General features: G+C 42.7%; 1 protein-coding gene across 4 annotated transcripts in view; it reads left to right on the top strand.

Moving 5' to 3' along the window:
• The window catches only part of LOC126279877 (mediator of RNA polymerase II transcription subunit 30-like), a 102,259-nt gene that overhangs the window by 35,302 nt on the left and 44,434 nt on the right, over positions 1-22,523 (top strand). For all 4 annotated transcript variants that reach the window (XM_049979715.1, XM_049979714.1, XM_049979716.1 and 1 more), the window contains 3 exons: positions 10,221-10,448; positions 15,036-15,194; positions 21,749-21,850. In XM_049979715.1, the coding sequence (XP_049835672.1) occupies positions 10,221-10,448; positions 15,036-15,194; positions 21,749-21,850 (489 nt within the window). The remainder of the gene's footprint in view (positions 1-10,220; positions 10,449-15,035; positions 15,195-21,748; positions 21,851-22,523) is intronic.

Genomic DNA, 22,523 nt, shown 5'->3' on the forward strand with positions numbered 1-22,523 from the left:
TCAGTGAAGTTGCAATTCCTGGCTATTGTGGAGTCACAACAGACTCGACACCAATACATCAAATGCAAGACAGTCTGAAAACTATGATTTAGTGATATCTAACAATGGAAAGTCAATGTTGAAATGTTGACAGTATTGTTAGAAGGATAGTTACTAATCACCATAAAGATTACACCTTGAATTGCAGACAGGCATTCTGAAAAGACAGTTACGTATAACCTTTTGACCAAAGTCGTCAGAAAAAGAAACTCACATTTGCACAAGCAAGCACACCTCAAACACATGTGACAGCTATCTTGGGCTTCTCCTGCCAGACAACAATGGAAACACATTGAATGGGAGCAACAATCTGGGATATGGTGGGGAAGGGGAGGAGTAGCAGAACACAGGTGGGGGAAGAGGAATTGGTGCTGCCTGGCATAACTTGCAGGGACTAGAGGTGGGAGGACAGGGCTGACAGGCACAATATCAGGAGGGAGAGGAGGGGGAAAACAGAGTGGAACGGAGAGGAATAGAGAAGGGAAGAAACTGGTGAATGCACTGGCAGAGAGGAATGCACAGTGGGGGTAAAGGGAGGTGAACTGTGAGGTGGCAGGACAGCAGGCAGAAGCAGTTGTGTGGAGGGTACGAGGGGCAGTAGAACCTACTTTGAGGCCAGAATGATTTTGGAAGTGGAGAATGTGTTACAATGATAGCTCCAGTCTGCACAGTTCAGAAAAGCTGGTGAAGGAGGGGAGAATCCAAATGGCCCAGGTTGTGAAATGATGATTCAAATAAAGCATGTGTGTCCAGCAGAGTAATCCACTACTCTTGGCAACAGTTTGGCAGTGGCCATTCATCATCGTGGGCATTTCATTAGTAGTCATACCAATATAAAAAGCTGAACAATGATTGCAGCAGAGTTAGTGTATAACATACCAGCATTCACAGATAGCTAGCCTCTGATGGTGTAGGATAAGCCTATAACAGGACTCAAATAGGAAGTACTGGGTGGGCAGATTGGCAGGTCCTGCATCTGGGTCTTCCACAATGATATGATCCCTGTGGCAAGGGGTTGGAGTTGGGAGTGGCGTATGGATGGACTACAGTGTTTTGGAGTTTGCTGGATGATGGAACATCACTTAAAGAGAGTTTGGAAAGATGTTAGGTAGAATGTCCCTGGTTTTGGGGCTTGCTGATAACGTGTTCAAACCTATGATGAAGGATATGATACAGTTGTTCCAGTCTGTGATGGTGTTGGGTAACAAAGGAGGCCCTCTTCAGTAGCTGGTTCTTGGAGGTGGTGGGAAGATTGGAGGTGTGTGGGGATATGGCATGAGGAATCTGTTTGCAGATATGGTTTGGGGGTTAGTGTCTGCCTGTGAAGACCTTAGTGAGACCATCGTACTGGGCAAGTAAGCTCCCATCACTGACGTATGCTGTCCCTGGGTGGCCAGGTTTATGAAAGGACTTTTTTAGTGTGGAAAGGAATGAAAATACAAGTAATGTTGGTATGTTGGTGGGTTTAATGTTGACAGAGGTGTGGATGGAACTGTCAGAGGACTGTCACCAATCAGGAAGATGGCATGCTGGATTTAGCAGAACCAAGTGATGCGGATGGAAGAGAAGGTGTTGTGTTTGTGTAGGAATAAGGATAGGATGTTCTGGCCCTGGGTCCAGAGCTTGAAGAGTTCATTAATGGACCAGAACCATACCAGGAATTTGGGGTTATGGGAGGCTTAGGAAGATTTCCTCTAGATGGCCCATAAATAGATAGGCATAGAAGGGGTGCCTATGGCTGTGCAATGGATTTGTTAGCATACCTTCACTTCAAAGGAGTAGCAGTTGCGTGTTAAAATTGTTAGGAAGGTGTTTTGGGAATGAGGTAGTGGTTGTGGAGTCTGAAAGTTGTTGAGAGTAGTAGTGCACACAGTACTTTGTTGGTGCACCACAGACCCCTCTTGCCCCCATGCCCTTTAAACCTGGTGCCCTAGGAATGTTGGGGTACTGGTGCTTAACTTGTTGGCCTGCCCTCGTGATAACTGCTCGGGGTGTTTGTGTCACAACAGCTGCTGGTTGATTGGTGGTGTTCTACTGCATTATTTGATTGACTGCCATGTCGTTGTGTGCTGAATGTTTGCAACCAGAGCTGAGCTTCTGAGAGTCTTCCCTGTTGAGGCAGGCAGGTTCATGTTTTTCATGCCTGCCATTTTGATCAATAGTGAAGGTATTCTTTCCTTTTACCAGAACTTCGTATGGGCCAGTGTATGGTGCGTGTAACGGCGATCATGTGGTGTCGTCTCTGAGCCAGATATGCAAATCTGTACCCAAGTCTTTGTGATTTAAGACTGTCCTTTCACCATGCCTGATGGGTAGAGCTGTATGCAGCCGCAACATGTGGGCTCAACTGAGACAGCAAAGAATGTTCATTAGCATTGTAGAATTTTTGTTGCTCTTTGGATGTTCATTAGTTGAGTTTCCATAAAGAGATGTGCAGATTACTAATGCTTGTAAGTTAGTGGTAGTTGTCTCATTTGCAACATAATTATCCATAACTTCTATCAAGTGCCAACTGTTTTATGAATAACTTTTCACAAGAAGATTCTGAGGATTGAAAGTAATAGCTCATCTTTTTCTATACTGATCACTAGTTTCTTTCAGCAACCGGAATGCAAAATACTGTAGTGTTACCATTAAACTACATAGCTTCAGTGTGTTTCTTAATGAGCTGAAATTCATAGTTTTTTTTACAATGATCTTGAAATGAGCCCAAAACTCAAGAGTCCAGAAATTGTCAGAGGAACAGAGCAATCTATGGTATGAAACTTACTACTGCCAGTGTGAGCCAGGTGTGAATTCTGCCCAGTCTGATGTACCAGCTCATTTACATAATAGTCCAGCACATAATAAAAGGTAATATTGTAGCTGCCTGGCAGTGTGCAGGGTTCTACAGATAGCAGACAGTGCTATCCAGTGTAGTGTAGGAAGACTGTGGGGGAGGGAGGGAAGGTAAAGAGCAGAGAAGGGAACGGATTGGTGGATCATTGGCAGGGATCAATGCGAAGTGAGGGTGGGGAAGTGAGTTGGGAGGTGGGGATCGGACAGAGGGAGTGGAAACTGTCCCCACACCCTCCACTGTAGAGTTTTTGTCCTCTATCTTGTCACATTCTCACAATTAGACTCCCTTTACACTCAGTGTGCACTGCTATCTGTCGGTGTATCCTCCAGTCTTTTCTCCTCCTCTGCTCACTCTTCCCACTCCCCATTTTTTCCTTTACTCTCCTCTCCCTCCCCTCTCCCTTCCTCATAGCCTCTCAATGCTGTATGTGTTGTCCCTGTCCTGACATCTCTAGTCCCTGCATGCTCTGCCAGCCAACACTGATCCCTCTTCACCCATCTGAGCCCAGCTATCCTTCAACCCCCCCCCCCCCCCCCCCCCCCACCCTTCTCTCTCTCTCTCTCTCTCTCTCTCTCTCTCTCTCTCTCTCTCTCTCTCTCTCTCTCTCTCTCGATTGTTGCTCTCATTCAATGCTTCTCTGTTCGTTTGGCTGGAGTGGCCTGAGGCAGCTCATATATATATATAATGTAAATAAAATAGAAAGAAACTTCCACATCGGAAAAATATATTAAAAACAGATTCCAAGACTTACCAAGCGGGAAAGCGCCGGCAGACAGGCACATGAACAAAACACACAAACACACACACAGAATTACTAGCTTTCGCAACCGATGGTTGCTCCTTCAGGAAGGAGAGGGAAAGACGAAAGGATGTGTGTTTTAAGGGAGAGGGTAAGGAGTCATTCCAATCCTGGGAGCGGAAAGACTTCCCTTAGGGGAAAAAAAGGACAGGTGTACACTCGCGCGCGCACACACACACACACACACACACACACACATACACACACACACACATCCATCTGCACATACACAGACACAAGCAGACATATTTAACATATAGTCAACACAATCTGGAACCACAACACCCCAATTCAGTAGTTAACCTTTCCTCCAAACCCCTCTCCCAATCCGAAACCTCTGTCCTATCCAAAGGCCTCACCTTCAGCCCCACTCCCAGGTTCAACCAAACTGCCCTTGTCAAAGATTTACTGTCCTACACTCGTAGTCTCTGCTGGAAATATCACTTTGCCACGAAGAAAAACAATCCTGATCCCACTCCTAATGATCCAACTCCCCAAGACACTATCCAAATTGAACCCTGCCTGCAACAGTTCCGTCCTCCATCACAGCGGGACCCACCTCCTCTTCCTCAAAATCACCCTCTCCAAACCTTCCAGGAATTTCTCACTTCCAGCCTTGCCTCTCAGTCTTTCTTGAAAAACCTTAATCCTACTCCCAACATCACCACAGCCGAAGCCCAGGCTATCCGTGATCTGAAAGCTGACCGATCCATCATCATTCTTCAGGCTGACAAGGGTTCCACGACCGTGGTACTTGATCGTCGGGAGTATGTGGCTGAGGGACTGCGTCAGCTTTCAGACAACAATACATACAAAGTTTGCCAAGGTAATCCCATTCCTGATGTCCAGGCAGAGCTTCAAGGAATCCTCAGAACCTTAGGCCCCCTACAAAACCTTTCACATGACTCCATCAAACTCCTGACCCCACTGACACCTCGCACTCCTACCTTCTACCTACTTCCTAAAATTCACAAACCCAAACATCCTGGCCGCCCCATTGTAGCTGGTTACCAAGCCCCCACAGAACGTATCTCTGCCTACGTAGATCAACACCTTCAACCCATTACATGCAGTCTCCCATCCTTCATCAAAGACACCAACCACTTTCTCGAACGCCTGGAATCCGTACCCAGTCTGTTACCCCCGGAAACCATCCTTGTAACCATTGATGCCACTTCCCTATACACGAATATCCCGCACGTCCATGGCCTCGCTGCAATGGAGCACTTCCTTTCACGCCGATCACCTGCCACCCTACCTAAAACCTCTTTCCTCGTCACCTTAGCCAGCTTCATCCTGACCCACAACTTCTTCACTTTTGAAGGCCAGACATACCAACAATTAAAGGGAACAGCCATGGGTACCAGGATGTCCCCCTCGTATGCCAACCTATTTATGGGTCGCTTAGAGGAAGCCTTCTTGGTTACCCAAGCCTGCCAACCTAAAGTTTGGTACAGATTTATTGATAACATCTTCATGATCTGGACTCACAGTGAACAACAACTCCAGAATTTCCTCTCCAACCTCAACTCCTTTGGTTCCATCACATTCACCTGGTCCTACTCCAAATCCCATGCCACTTTCCTAGACGTTGACCTCCATCTGTCCAATGGCCAGCTTCACACATCCGTCCACATCAAACCCACCAACAAGCAACAGTACCTCCATTATGACAGCTGCCACCCATACCAACATCAACCTATCCGAACTCCGGAGATGGGAACTCGCCCTTCAGTATATCCTCTCTTCTCGATATCCGCCAGGCCTCAACCTCCGCTAATTTCAAGTTGCCGCCGCTCATACCTCACCTGTCTTTCAACAACTTCTTTGCCTCTGTACTTCCGCCTCGACTGACATCTCTGCCCTTACTCTTTGCCTTTAAATATGTCTGCTTGTGTCTGTATATGTGCGGATGGATATGTGTGTGTGTGTGTGTGTGTGTGTGTGTGTGTGTGTGTGTGTGTGCGAGTGTACATCTGTTCTATTTTTCCCCTAAGGGAAGTCTTTCCGCTCCCGGGATTGGAATGACTCCTCACCCTCTCCCTTAAAACCCACATCCTTTCGTCTTTCCCTCTCCTTCCTGAAGACGCAACCATCGGTTGCGAATGCTAGTAATTCTGTGTGTGTGTTTGTGTGTTTTGTTCATGTGCCTGTCTGCCGGCGCTTTCCCGCTTGGTAAGTCTTGGAATCTTTGTTTTTAATATATACACACACACACACACACACACACACACACACACACACACACACACACACACACACATCCATTGATCCATCCATACATACAGACACAAGCAGACATATTTAAAGGCAAAGAGTATTGGCAGAGATGTAAGTCAAGGCGGAAGTGTGGAGGCAAAGATGATGTTGAATTACAGGTGAGGTATGAGTGGCGGCAACTTGAAATTAGCGGAGATTGAGGCCTGGTGGATAACGAGAAGAGAGGATATATTGAAGGGCAAGTTCCCATCTCCGGAGTTCGGATAGGTTGGTGTTGTTGGGAAGTATCCAGATAACTCGGACGGTGTAACACTGTGCCAAGATGTGCTGGCCGTGCACCAAGGCATGTTTAGCCACAGGGTGATCCTCATTACCAACAAACACTGTCTGCCTGTGTCCATTCATGCGAATGGACAGTTTGTTGCTGGTCATTCCCACATAGAAAGCTTCACAGTGTAGGCAGGTCAGTTGGTAAATCACGTGGGTGCTTTCACACGTGGCTCTGCCTTTGATCGTGTACACCTTCCGGGTTACAGGACTGGAGTAGGTGGTGGTGGGACGGTGCATAGGACAGGTTTTATACCGGGGGCGGTTGCAAGGGTAGGAGCCAGAGGGTAGGGAAGGTAGTTTGGGGATTTCATAGGGATGAACCAAGAGGTTACGAAGGTTAGGTGGACGGCGGAAAGACACTCTTGGTGGAGTGGGGAGGATTTCATGAAGGATGGATCTCATTTCGGGGCAGTATTTTAGGAAGTCGTATCCCTGCTGGAGAGCCACATTCAGAGTCTGATCCAGTCCCGGGAAGTATCCTGTCACAAGTGGGGCACTTTTGGGGTTCTTCTGTGAGAGGTTCTGGGTTTGAGGGGATGAGGAAGTGGCTCTGGTTATCTGCTTCTGTACCAGGTCGGGAGGGTAGCTGCGGGATGCGAAAGCTGTTTTCAGGTTGTTGGTGTAATGGTCGAGGGATTCAGGACTGGAGCAGATTCGTTTGCCAAGAAGGCCTAGGCTGTAGGGAAGGGACCATTTGGTATGGAATGGGTGGCAGCTGTCATAATGGAGGTACTGGTGCTTGTTGGTGGGTTTGATGTGGACAGATGTGTGAAGCTGGCCATTGGACAGATGGAGGTCAACGTCTAGGAAAGTGGCATGGGATTTGGAGTAGGACCAGGTGAATGTGATGGAACCAAAGGAGTTGAGGTTGGAGAGGAAATTCAGGAGTTGTTCTTCACTGTGAGTCCAGATCATGAAGATGTCGTCAATAAATCTGTACCAAACTTTAGGTTGGCAGGCTTGGGTAACCAAGAAGGCTTCCTCTAAGCGACCCATAAATAGGTTGGCATACGAGGGGGCCATCCTGGTACCCATGGCTGTTTCCTTTAATTGTTGGTATGTCTGGCCTTCAAAAGTGAAGAATTTGTGGGTCAGGGTGAAGCTGGCTAAGGTGACGAGGAAAGAGGTTTTAGGTAGGGTGGCAGGTGATCTGCGTGAAAGGAAGTGCTCCATTGCAGCGAGGCCCTGGACGTGTGGGATATTTGTGTATAGGGAAGTGGCATCAATGGTTACAAGGATGGTTTCCGGGGTAACAGACTGGGTAAGGATTCCAGGCATTCGAGAAAGTGGTTGGTGTCTTTGATGAAGGATGGGAGACTGCATGTAATGGGTTGAAGGTGTTGATCTACGTAGGCAGAGATACATTCTGTGGGGGCTTGGTAACCAGCTACAATGGGATGGCTGGGGTGTTTGGGTTTGTGAATTTTAGGAAGTAGGTAGAAGGTAGGTGTGCGAGGTGTCGGTGGGGTCAGGAGTTTGATGGAGTCAGGTGAAAGGTTTTGTAGGGGGCCTAAGGTTCCGAGGATTCCTTGAAGCTCCGCCTGGACATCAGGAATGGGATTACCTTGGCAAACCTTGTATGTAGAGTTGTCTGAAAGCTGACGCAGTCGCTCAGCCACATACTCCCAACGATAAGTACCACGGTCGTGGAACCCTTGTCAGCCGGAAGAACGATGTATCGGTCAGCTTTCAGATGACGGATAGCCTGGGCTTCGGCTGTGGTGATGTTGGGAGTAGGATTAAGGTTTTTCAAGAAAGATTGAAAGGCAAGGCTGGAAGTGAGAAATTGCTGGAAGGTTTGGAGAGGGTGATTTTGAGGAAGAGGAGGTGGGTCCCGCTGTGATGGAGGACGGAACTGTTCCAGGCAGGGTTCAATTTGGATAGTGTCTTGGGGAGTTAGATCATTAGGAGTGGGATCAGGATTATTTTTCTTCGTGGCAAAGTGATATTTCCAGCAGAGACTTAGAGTGTAGGACAGTAAATCTTTGACAAGGGCAGTTTGGTTGAATCTGGGAGTGGGGTGAAGGTGAGGCCTTTGGATAGGACAGAGGTTTCGGATTGGGAGAGAGGTTTGGAGGAAAGGTTAACTACTGAATTGGGGTGTTGTGGTTCCAGATTGTGTTGACTAGAATTTTGAGGTGTTGGGGGGAGTGGAGCTGGAAGTGGGAGATTGAGTAGATGGGAGAGACTGGGTCTGTGTGCAATGAGAGGAGGTTGAGGTTTGTTGGAAAGGTTGTGGAGGGTGAGTGAGTTGCTTTTTCCGGAGGTGGGAAACCGGGAGATTGGATAGTTTTTTGAGGTGGAGCGTGGCATGCTGTTCTAATTTGCGGTTGGCCTGTAGGAGGATGCTATGAACAGCCGGTGCGGATGTGGGAGAGGAAAGATTGAGGACTTTGATTTGGGATAGGAGTTGACGGGTGTGTTCATTGGCCGAGTCAATGTATAGGTGAAGAATTAGGCGGCTGAGGGATATGGATTGTGCAGCTTGGAACTGGTATAAGGACTGATGGAAAGAAGGATTGCAGCCAGAGATGGAAACTTCAAGTGTGAGGCCTTTGGGGGTAATTCCAAATGTCAGACAAGCCTGAGTAAATAAAATATGGGAGTGTGATCTGGCTAGGGTGAAGGCATGTTTGCGGAGCAAATGTAAATAAAATTTAATGGGGTCGTTGTAGGGATGTTGTGAGGTTGACATAGTATTAGAAGGTGGAAAGGGTAATATGAGGTTAAAGTGAAAATAAATAGAAATATGTATAGGGAGAGATAAAGGTGTGAAAAAAGTCGGAAAAGTGTTGGTTTGAGATGAGCTATTTTGATCCTGTGCTGAACTTAAGTTGGTGAACAACAAATATAATGTTCTCTTTATGGTTAGTACCAATCTCTTTTCCATAATTGTTGGTAGTCCACTATGAGAAGACTTTTGAGACTCTTATTATTTGGGGAGTGGTCTCAGAAAACGAAGTTTCTAAGTGACATGGGAATTATTAATGTATGTTTGCAGGCCAAATAATTATTAAAATTCATAGTGAACCTTCAGATGCCCTTTATTTTCACAATGCACGTCACTACTAGTTTCGGTCAGATGACCATTATTAAGCATAAGCTGCTATGAACGGCTGGGAAGTTACAGTAAAAGTATTTTGCTATTTTGAGCTCACCATAGTTGCACAAAATTTTTTACAGTAATAGCCGTGTACAGTAGTTGTCATAAAGAAGCAAAGATCACAAAGACAGCTAGTCACATGATCAGTTCGGTGTGTGACTAGCTGTCATCATGATCTTTGCGTCCTTACAAAAACTGTTGTACACAGCTATTATTTAATAATTGTCATTTGACTAAAACTAGTAGCAAAGCACATTGTGCAAAATAAAGGACACCTGAAGGTTTGCCATGAATTTTGATAGTAATGCCATTGAAATTGGTTAAAAGGTAAAATAATACAATGTAAGTTTCAAAACATAGCTATTATTTTTGTTAATATCAAACCCTCTTATAGTCAGTCAGGTTTTCGAATTGATGGTGAACTCCTGTTTCTGGCTTAATGAGTTTCATATAGTCTTGCTCATGAAATGATGGTAAAATTGTCAACGGACAACAGAAACATTTGGTTTCAGTAACCAATCAGCAGTTGGGGCAGCCAACAACTACCTGCCTACTACTGCCATATATATTGGTCTGCTTTACTATTGATCTAGCAGTAATTCTCATTCCTTTTCTGTGCTTCCATCATTTTCTAAAGAATGTAATTTATTAACTGTATTGTCTCCAAAAGCTTACTATGAGAGACTTCAAACCTGTAAAATAACTGAATCAAAGAGTGGGCTACTCATACTTCATAAGATCATACAGAATGTTAGCTTACGTTCGCATTGCCTCCTGCCTCCATGTGCTGCTTTACCGTACTTGTAGTCCTAACACGACCATTCACTTTTAAAAATATTAGTTTGGGTTGCATATATTTAAAATTACATATGATTTAAATGTTTTTGTAGGCAGCTGTTCAGCAGCAAATCCAGCAGCAACAGCAGGTAGCAGCAGTTCAAGGAGCCCAGCAGTCTCAGGTTGGAGTTGGAGGGCAACAGCCACAGCAGCAAGTTCCACAGCAGCCTGCACAATCAAAAGAAATCAACACAGCTTCCCTCTGCCGGTTTGGCCAAGAAACTGTTCAAGATATTGTAGCCCGTACACAGGAAGTCTTCATGGCACTTAAAACAATTCAGGTTTGTGTAATCCATATACATAGTGAGTGGAGGAGAAAGTGTACTGGCTCCTCATAGTTCACCTGCCCCACCTGGCTGCTGCTTGTGAACCGAGGAAGCACTCCTATGACAGAAGTTGTTATGAGCATAAATATATATAATGAAATAAACAAATGTGTGAACATTTAGTTGTCCATTTATGTTGTTTCTGGTTAGGCATCTGTTTTTGATACTGTTGGCTCTATCCAAGTTTAATTACCATGAAGAACAAGAATTTCACATAATGAAGAATCAGTTCAGAAATGTCCATCACATGATCTAAGAAGCATCTTATATTGGAAAAGTCAGAACTAATGTGATCCACATTGTGTAGACATTCTTCACTGTCACTTTGTGTATCGTTTCCAAGAAGTGGTATCACAGTGGTATTTTCCACCTGGGTAGGAAACTTTGATAATGCCTTCCAATTTATATGGGAGAAATGTCTTTCCTTTGGTAGAACCACAATCTCTAAAGATGGAAGCAGAGTGGCATTTCAGACAAATTCCAAACGTAAACACTTACGGCATTTCATAGCGGATTCTGCTTGATAAACAACATAACCTGCCAAATGATTAATCAGTATTACTGTTTGCTAACTCTATTTCTAGAATCTCTAGCATATTTTGAGAACGTGAACAACCTTCCGTGTGGGTATAGGGAACACTTAGTGTTTGTATGATGTCAACATTCAGGTTCTTGTTGGCAGTTTGTGCTGGATGACAATCCCATTTCACAGGAATGTGAACACACTGTAGCATATCCCATTTCAGGAAATTCATTACTAATGGATGATCCTTGCAACACAAAGAACTTAGTGCCAAAGTGACATTCTACTGGATGGAGCTACTATATCCAAAGACTCCACTACCACTATGCTTGTGTGGCTTACATAAAATTCTTAAAGAATTAGCCTATAGTCAACATCATTAATGCACTCAAGTATGGAATGGACATGTATCTAGCCTCCCTTCTGAAAGCCATAGTAGGACACTGTAAACATCATATCAAGAACTCGGCTGAATTTGGAACTGCACTGAAAGAGGTGCAGCTGAAGGGTGATTTGCTTGTAAGCTTCAACATAACATCTGTAACATCTCTCTTCAGGTGCCTTCGTACTCTTACCAGATTATTTTGCTCTTCAAATGGTGAAGCTATGATCTTGTAAGGGTGGAGCTGTTTGAACATGCACTCATCACAACCTAAATGTTGTGGAGAGTTCTGTGAACAAGTTGGTAGCATAGTAAGGGGCTTGTCACTTGCCGTTATTGTTGCCTGTCTCAGTACAGAGCACTTTGAGGAGATGGCACTAGAAACTGCATGTTTCAAACCTAACCACTTCTCCTGGTATGTGGACGACACCTTTGTTCTATGGGAACATGGCAAGACATACATGCAGTCTACAGAAAGAAGGTGCACACAGATCTGTACCTTCATGCAAGAGCTTTTATCATCTGACAGAGTGGTGTAACATCCTAAAAGCTCCATTTCACAGGACACATGCCATTTGTGGCAAAGACGGCCTCCTGGCTGAGTTGCAACATCTTAGAGATGCTCAATAAAGGGCTTACTACAATTGCAAACTTCAGCAGGTTGCAAACTTTGTTGGCTGCCCCAACTGCTGATTGAATGGTTACTGAAACCAAATGTTCCTGTGGTCCGTTGGCAATTTTACCATCATTTCATGAGCAAGAAAATATGGAACTCAGGCCAGAAAGAGTAGTTCACCCTCAATTCAAAAACCTGACTATAAGGGGTATCACCAAAATGGTTACAGTGAAATGCAGATCAGACATGTACTGAAAAAAAAATCATACAATTACCCAGAGAGGAGGCAGAGAGAGAATAAGAGAAAACCATCTACATTCACTATATTGGGCCTACTTCTGCCATAAATATTGGTCTGCTTTACGATTGTTCTGGCAGTAGTTCCCATTCCTTTTCTGTGCTTCCATCATTTTCTGGTGGTGGGCAGTTGATACACAGTGTAACTGGTCTATGATGAATGAGGATATGAGCTCTGTGTGTTGGTCTTAAGACCATGTAGCAATGAGAGGCTTTGCATATATCACGTAGGGCAGTCAGTGACATATTTTCCATGGCACTGCTGCAAACATTGCTGTGTCCCTCACTTCAGGATGGGCATGTCACTTCAGGATGGGCATGTCTCTTCAGGATGGGCATGTCACTTCAGGATGGGCATGTTGGATTGGAAGTGCACTGCTAGAGACATTGCTCTTTGATTAAATAGGGTGCTGCTGGTCCTGGCAACTATAGTGTAGCTGGCTGGTTAGTCACTTCAATGATCAGTTGTAGTGGCATCAGTATGTCCCCAACTCCATGCCATCAGCAGGTGGTGGATATGGCAGCAAGGGGGGGGGGGGGGGGGGGGGGGGAGGAGAGCATATCTGTAAGACTGTGATGCCATGAAAATAGATCAGAGAGATGTCCAGATGTGCTATCTGTTCGTAACTGGAGTGTGTCATCTGTGTTGTCAGAGTTGCTGTCGGACATGTAAATCGAGGATGTATACCTGAAACACTTTAAACATAACTGGTTCACTGTGATGCAGAGCTGTGTGAGATATGTTTGCTAAAATGGTGAGGAAATGCTGTTTCATAAGTTGCTATCAGAAGACTAGTAAAAAATGTGGCACTGTGTTCTTGCAATGCACAAAAATGTAAACACCTGGCCAACTGCATGTTTGGTCTGATCAGTCCTAAACGGAAAAAGATGGCCAGTGCTGAGCCAAGTTGTGTACATGTGATAGGACAGTGCCATCTGCAGCTGTTTGTCTATTGTGTGGAGTACCTCCTCAGAATCCTCAGCTGTGCACAGCACTTCCTCTTAACAATGGACCTTCTGATTTCAAGCTTTCCCCCAAATTTCCCTGGCAGAGGCATAGCAAAACATAAGGTCATGGATTTGTGAATCTACATGAGATGTTTGACACTTTCCACAGTGAATTTACATTTACTACTAGACACACACACACACACACACACACACACACACACACACACACACACACACACACGTCAGTAGCTCATGAGCAATAAAATGATTTATTTTTGTCTTCAAAATTTGTCGATTGTTAGTCAGGCTAAAAACTGTAGCCTAATAAATCACTTACTTCCTCAAATGATACCAAGCGAGGTGGCACAGTGCTTAGCACACTGGACTCTCATTCGGGAGGATTACAGTTAAGTCCTGTGTCCGGCCAACCTGATTTAGGTTTTCCATGATTTCCCTAAATCACTCCAGGCAAATGCCACGATGGTTCCTTTGAAAGGGTACGGCCGACTTCCTTCCCCGTCCGTCCCTAATCCAATGAGACCGATGATCTCACAGTTTTTTCTCTTCCCCCATACAACCCAGCCCCCCTCAAATGATAATTCTTCTAGCTTTTACTGCAGGAACTAGTTCGAAGCTGGAAATTAAATAAATCACTCTTAAAATTAGACCACAAACATAATGAAAACTATTGAGGTTGTGGATCTGTTGCCAAGAATGATCTAAAATGCTGCCAAAGCCATGGAATATGTTAGTCCTGATCCTTCGTTAATTGGGGTGCAAACGTGGGGACAGCAATCCAAACGAGTACACTCCAGTCGGCACAGGGGCTGTTGCTGCTGGTGGTGTTCACATTGGTACAGATAACATTTTTCTTGCTGTTCCTGATGTTTTTCTTGCTGTATCAGTTGTTGCTAGGGAAGTGCCAGTTACTGTCAATGTAACTGTTCCCAGATTTTGCCAGTGCTACACCTAAAATGATGTGCAGATCATAGAATAGCATCACGACCACTGTATTGTCTATTGTGTTTTATTCTACGATCGCGTTGTACAGAGTTCAATACAGTCGTTTAGTGGTGTTGCAGAATCGGTCTAAACAGTCTGTGTTACAAGCAATGGTCATAGTAATACTGGTAATAGCAGTTGACCCAGGTACAGTATTGACTTCTTAATTATGAGTATGGACATGCACTGCACTGCAACAAGAAGTGTGGTCAACATCTTGTGTGGTTGCTGATCATGCTGCCATCTCCATTGTTTCAGGATCACTTACTTTGTTAACTATTTATGGAGTAACTGCTGAACGAGAAGGAAATGTTGGCTTCGGTTGTGGCTGTTCATGCATGATCTTGCCCTTCTCTTCCTGTGCAATTATTTGAAAATATTGGAAAAGTATCCTTCTGGACATACACATCATTCATTACCTCTTACTAAGCCTGAGCAGCTCTTGTGCATCCAAAAGCTCATAAAGCTACAGATTCTATCTACACTGGTGAGACATTTCATGATCTTGACTCACATCAGAATGAACAGTAATTCTTACAGCTCCAAAGCTTGACCAATAGCATCATATCTTGTTTATCTATGTGACACGTCAAGAAGGGTGGACTGACCTGTTCCTTCTCCATGGAGTAATTCTGAGCAGGTGTTCTTAAAACTTCTGCAGCCACAATATTTTCCCTAAGATCCGTAGCATATCATCAGTGATAGCACATTTTGACAATAATATATCATCGTACTTACTCAACACTTTTTTCTTCTTCTTCTTCTTTGCAGCCCCCAAATGGCACAGCACAAGGAACAAACACAAGCGCCGAAAGGAAGGCAAAACTTCAGGAACAGATCCGAAATGTTCGCATTCTTTTCAAGAGATTAAGGTTAATATATGATAAATGCAATGAAAATTGTCAGGGTATGGAGTATACGCACATTGAGGTGAGTACATTATCTGAGAAAAATGTATTTGCAATTTACTGTAAAAGTAACACTAACAAACAAGAACATGGGGGATGGTGGGGCAGCGGCACTTGGCCATCTGAATGGAAATAAAATAGGTAGTATGATGTACATGTTCAGACAAACAGATGATTATAATGCCAGAAAAGATGGAAGATTTATTGAGGAGAAAGAGCTTCACAAATTGAGCAAGTCGAACACATCGATCCTCCTCTGATCATTACGCAAGCAGTTATTCAGCTTGGGATTTATTGGTAGACTTGTTGGAAGTCCCCTGAAGGGATAGTGTGCCACAATTCTGTATAATTGCTGCATTAGATTCTCAAAATTCTGAGCCAGTTGGAGGTTCCTGAACATAATGCTCCTAACATTCTCAATTGGGGAGAGATTCGGTGGCATTGCTGGCCAAGGTAGGGTTTGGCAGCACGAAGACAGGCAATAGAAACTCTTACCATGTGGTGGTGAACGCGTAAGCCCAAGGTGGCTTGCCATGAAGGGAAACAAATTGGAGCATAGAGTATTGACATGCATAGAGTATTGACATGGGTGCTGCGGATGACAACCAAAGCAGTCTTGCTCTGAAATGAAATGGCACTGTAGACTATCGCTTCTGATTGTCTGGCTGTATGGCAGGTGATAGTCAGGTTGGTATCCCACTGTTGTCCAGGGCATCTCCAGGCATGTCCTTCCTGGTCATCGGGAGTCAGTTCGAAACGGGACTCATCACTGAAGACAATTCTACTCTAGTCGATGAGATTCCATGCCAGATGTGCCCACATCACTGCAGATGGGCTAGATGGTGAACAGAGGTCAACAGTGGTTGGCGCAAGGGGCACCATGAGTTCAGGCCTCTGTATGGGAATCATGTATTAACACTGTTATCCGGTGACACCACAGTGATGTTCTATGCATAGTATCGCTCAGTGGCTGGCGACACCACAGTGCTGTCATGAGCTTGGTATCAGGCAGTGGCTTGCGACCATCAGGACAGTATCTTTTGCATTCTGTTGTTTTGTTTAGGTAACAGTAAGTTACGCATATCAACAAGTTTCATGTTTTTAAAAGTGCTTGTGCCCTTTCATCATGGCCGCCAAAAAAGACGATATGATTATTTACTGTAAATGCGTTGACGTCTTGTCTGACAATCTGGACAACTTGGCCAATTCGGAAGAAGACATTGGATATAAAAAAAATGAAAGCAGTGTTGTCGGAAGGTAGTGAAATACGTCAAAGAATAATTTGGCGAACACTATGGTTGCCAACTGATTTGGATGAATCAGACGAAGAAGACAGTGCATAGTGGTCAGACTTTGATTTACCGAGAACCTAATAATAAATTCGAAGGATCTCCGGGTCCAAACACATTTCCCAGAAATAAACAGAGCATCGAGGATATCATAGAATTACATATGGGAAATGATCTAGTTGAATGTATTAACAATGAAACTGACAAGTACTATAGTCAAAATTGCAATAGAAGGAAATTGGATTTAAAAAATGCCAAATTTGTTGATGTTACGTGACCCAAAGAAAATGGTTTAGGCTTGCTATCCTTATGTTAAGAAAGGGGGCCCAACGATCAGTGATTATTGGTCAACGACTCTGTTGAAAGACACAACGGTGTTTCGCAAAATGATGTCGCACAACCAATTCAGACAAATATTATAATTTTTACATTACTCTGACAACAGCAACAAACTGGATAAGGCTGACCATTCTTCCAAAAAGTTTCTTTAAACTTTTAATCTAAGTCAAAACTTCTCAATTGATGAAGGAATGATACCGTAGTGAGGATGGTTAAATTTTAAATTTTACAATCCGTTGATACTTACGAAATATGGCATACTCATTCAGATGCTGTGTGATTATAGTATGAGATACATTTCCTCATTTGATATATTCTGGTGCTGGACAGCCTTCAGCAAAAACAGTGCTGGAACTATTGACAGATTTTTATGGAAAGTCGCATCACCTCCACTTGAATAATTATAACAGTGTAGATCTTGCAGAGAAGTTAATTGAAAAGAAAATTCAAGTTTGTGGAACGATATGGAAAATAGAGGATTTCCGGAAAAATTAAAGCACGCCAAAGTCAATGTAACTGTCTCCCTCTGGTCAACAGTTCAAAAGATCTTGTAGCACATATTTACACTGGCATCCCTCAAGCATTCAGAAAGTGCAGCAAATGAAGCTCAAGATAGGCTACAATGCTGTGATTCTGCTAGTAATTTTTTTCGCACAAATGAAAATGGATGACTTAGGGCCAGGGAGTATTCTTTGGATGGATGCCGTGAAAGAATAGAACTGTCACATATGGCGTTTTACTCAGCAACATGGTGTGCAGTAACATCCACTGCACTCAGCTTATGTGCTTGTGTGGTGTGTTTACTCAAGCTACTTCATTCTGTCTGTTTTTCATCTAGGAGATGACACATTGCAGGTACAGCAATAGCCACATGTTGTGTGGACCACCTGCAACACTTGACTGAAGCATTACAAGAATGGAAATTTGTCACACCACTATTTTTATGCAAGATTTGCGACACCACACGTCATTTACCAGGTGAAGGATTTGCTTCGAGAAACTTTACGTAATGTCGGCATCATCTCTTTACAATTGAAAGACGTGTGACCTTGCAGATCTCCCGACTTCAATCTCTGTGACTGTGTGGGGATATCTGAAAAATCATGTGTCAATCCTGGATGTAATGGGACTCTTCCTGATCTGAAGGATAGTGTACATAGATAAATCACTCTGATAACATAGGATTTGCTGTCAACTGTTGGCAACGCCATGTTATATATGCAGCATGTTGCTGAGTCAGGACACAGTACTGAATGTGTGTCATGCTCATGACCATTCTAGAAAATGTGTCAGAAGCAACATAACCATGTGTTTCATCATTTCTCTCCCTTTTATGCAGCCTCGCCACATTCTGACTGCTTACAGTGCCATATTTTCTCCTGGTGACAGAAAGTGTAACTATTATTTTTTCTAGTATACTCCGCAAGTGCACCAATTAATGAACATACTACAATGTTGCAGTATCCTGCAATGTAGGCAGCCAGCACTGTGGCACTTGGAACACCATTAGTTTAATTATAAGCGCACAATATGAGGTACTTAAATGATCAATATGACAGATTGAGTTATTGCAGAAGTACTATTAATATTATTAGGTAAAACTTACTGTGGGCCAAATCGGCATACTCAGGGACAAGCAGTTGGCTGTTTGAATGAAACAGAAATGCTGTTGATCACTATGAAATTTCAGTTCCTTTAAAATGTGTAGGCCAGAAAAGCAATACTCACTCATATTTACTTTCCAAAAATGCAGAAGTTGCTTAATTTTACCCAAGAACATTTGAACATTATGGTTTAAAGTTTTTAAAATACAGAAGCTGTAAGTGTTCAACGTAACTAAAATTTTAAAGGTTTGATGCCAACAATATTGGTTGCTGTTTCAACCATCATGCTACAACATAGCATAAATGACCTCACTTGTGAAGATATTTGCGTCAGAATTGTGAGAAATATGGAGGTGTGCAGTGTTACAGTTGGTGAGCACATTGTCATTTGTGAATTGTAAACGTTTTGCAAAATGCATTTGATGTTGGTTCCAATAAAGTTAATTGATATTCTTTAGGACATAAACGTTTGCTTTTTTTATCGACGGTTTTCTGTGTTACCTAAATGACTTTCTAGGTGGAATTGTAACTTGTCAGCACAGGTTTGAACCTGAATCGAAACATCAGTCTTAAATGGAAACATCTGTGATCATCCACTGAGAAAATTTTCAAATCTTAGTTGTCTGCAAGTGAAATGATGTTAATGCTTCTCTGGGACTCACAAGGCCCATTATTTTGTGACTGATCAGGAGGACAACATAAGTTACTGGGAGCAGTGTATATCGCTCTAAAATTCTTCTGAATAAAGTGAAAGGAAACATGTTAGTGGATAAAAAATTTAAGTTGTTTTGTGTTACTTAATACATATTACCATCCTGATTTGAGGAGAATCATTTTAACTGTACGTATAACAAAACAAATAAAAATAATTTTATGCTACCCACACACACCAGTTGAAATTATGTGCACGGACTCCACCGTATATGGGGATGACAGTATACAGCAAATCAGTGGGCAAAACATATTTAATATGAAGCCAGAAATGTTAAAAATGAGGCTACAGCAGATACTGTGGGAGAAATGCTACTATTCAATAGAACAATTCATGGAGGATGAAATGGTTTCAGCAAGGTGTAATTAAGTGTTAGATTTTATTTTGTGTGTGTGTGTGTGTGTGTGTGTGTGTGTGTGTGTGTGTGTGTGTGTGTAACAAAATTGTATTATTACTATGATGCTGTTTAACATCAGCTGTTCTTTGTTTATGGTGAAATTTTAGCACAATTTGACGTGTCTCCTGTAACTGAATCAAATGATGTAGATTATGTATGTAAGGAGACAAATAAACCACAAGTCACAAGACCTCAAGCTGGTTTTCATTGATTGTGTCTCACAGGGAAATATTAAATTGCAACTTATGATAGATTGTATAAAACATTTGAAGGGCATGCGTTCAAAGCAGTTCAGTAAATAGCTCGCGGTTCTATGTTCAGGGTATTCAAAACACTGTAGAAATAAAACCATTGGTCACAATGTCAAATTGCAATCCAATATTATTGGAGAAGGGCCAAAATGTATGGCAGAAGAAAGCAAATAGTGCGAAAATTGATCAGTAGATGGTGCTGTATGTGTCAGAATAGCTAAATGAAAAAAACTGTCATGCGCACGTCCCATTGAAGTTGATATAAAGACACCAGGTACATGGCTTTTCCTCCTTTTGCATCTGCAATGTTCGCCATGACTTGTCTCAATGCAGGATCACGCTCTACTTATGAAGCTGTATTACAAGAATGATGACTGTGCACACGTTGCTCTGTAGAAGTTCTGGACACTGAAGGGTTTGAAAAAAGGCATTAGTTCGATGACTGCCGTGGGTCTGGAGAAAAAGATTCAGAAATTCGAAAAGACAGGTTCTTTTGGTGTGCAAACTGATAGAGGGAGGAAACGAATTGATTAGATACCAGTGGAAGCAGTGGTCACAGTAGTGCAGGAGGAGATGAGTGGTGGTGTGCAAATGTGTAGTACACGGAGAATTGCCCGAATGTTGGACATAGCTGTGAGCATGATGCATAAAATCCTATGAAATATGCTTATTTGCTATCCATTCAGAATTATCAATGTGCGCAAGTTGCTGCTTGTTGGCCTGCCAGCAAGAGATCTTTGCTTTAGAATTTCTTGCTCACATGGAAGTGGACAATCATTGGCCATGGAAGATTTTATGGACAGACGATGCGCCGTTCTATCTGACATATCTTGTCAGTACACAGAACTGTCGAATTGAATTTGGGCAACAGAAAATCCACACACAAATCAACCAGTACAACTTTATCCTGAAAAGGTCACTGTCTTGTGCAGGTTTACAGCATTGTTTATCATCAGACCATATTTTTTCCAGTCATATTACCTGTACGATCACTGGTAAGTGATAAGAGTGTCTTTTGCGCAGCTACATCATTCCAGCTCTCCAACAGCGTGGATGGGATCATTTTTATGCAAGATGGCGCACATTGCACATTGCAAATCCAGTTAAGCAGCTGCTGAAGTGTCTTTTTGAAAATGCTAAAATTTATTAGCTGCAACTTCCCTACATCTGGGCTGTTGTGTTCGCTTGATCTTAATCCATGTGACTTCTGGCTGTGTGGCTATCTGAAAGATGCTGTGTTCAGTGTTCCAATTCCAAACTTAGCTGCGTTGAAGGCACGCATTGCGCAACACATTCTGAATGTGGCACCAGGATCATTTCAGTCAGTTGTGGAGTGTGCTGTTTCTATTCCAGCTTGTTGCAGAAAATAGTGGACAGCATATTGAACATGTTTTGCACCAGTCACACAGAAATTAATAACCTGATTTGATTTTGATTGATGCATTTTATGCAGTTCTTGGCCTCAGGTCAGTTAAAGAGATCTTCCCCATCCAGTGTGATATGACCTTGCCGTGGTGCATGGGCTTACGTAACTAACAGTATCACACCTGTACATCCATGCACATGTAGTAGTACAGTTTGTTAAACATCAAACATACACTTTAGGCATTGTTGTATGATTCATTTGTCATTTGTGGCTGACCAATATTAAATTATATTGCTTACAGCACCATCTATTGCTACATTTTGTAACTTTTTATTTTTCTTCTGGCATACATTTTCCCCCTTCGCCGATAATATTCCATTGCAATTTGATGTCTTTCGGACCAGTGGTGTTATTTCTACAGCGGATTGAAAGCTTAACTTTAATTATAATCACCCTGTATATATGTTTAACACATTTATTACTAGTGAAGAAATTGGCAGTGAAACCTTTTACTTTCAGCTGTTATTTATTTTATATATGTGTATTGCAAGCATTTAATCCTTCATAACTTATTCCAGTAGTATCATTGCTACTAATAAACTTTCAACAACTTTACAGAGCTTAATTCCATTGAAAGAAGAATGGGATATGAAATCAGATGAGAAGAAAACATCTGAATCATACCGTTTGGCATGTGATGAAAACAAAGAGATTATGGAGGTATGGTTCTCTCATTCTTAATTGTATATTTAATTACCACTATTACTGCTTCATAATGTCTCAATGTATCTTTTTCAAGTTCCTTTTTATGTCATCATTGAATGTTGAAGGTTACAGTTGCTATTTATTTGCACTAATAATTTTATATGTTAGCAATATTTAAATTAGCTATAAAGAGGGATGTAAGGTCTAGTTCACTCCCAATGTGACCAAAACAGTTCAGATGTGACCAAAACAGTTCAGACGAAAAATGATCTCTAAGCTAAGCTTCCATCTAAAATTTGTCAAGGGATCAGTCATCTACCTATTTGCTAATTGATCATGGTGCTGAAGAAGAGAATAATAAAGGCTACAATACTAAATTAAATTTTCCACAGTTTTGGTAGAATGAGTTATTTGCTAAATCTGGCATTCATTTAAGAATGTGTGTGTGTGTGGGGGGGGGGGGGGGGGGGGCTTTTTCTTATGAGCGAAAATCTCTTAATTGTTCCAGGAGATCCATTTTTTTCCTTTGTTCTGCAGCTTGTAGGATATGGAGGTTTATTTTGGTGTTTGTAACTGAATGACTGTTTCGTTTTAGGTGGGCTGTAAGACTAGGTCCCTTAAATTTGTAAACATAGTGCATCTGTGTGTTCTTTGTATCGGATTCCAAAGTTTCGTAATGTATTCCCTA

Source organism: Schistocerca gregaria, chromosome 1 (assembly GCF_023897955.1).
Source record: "Schistocerca gregaria isolate iqSchGreg1 chromosome 1, iqSchGreg1.2, whole genome shotgun sequence".
Lineage (NCBI taxonomy): Eukaryota > Metazoa > Arthropoda > Insecta > Orthoptera > Acrididae > Schistocerca > Schistocerca gregaria.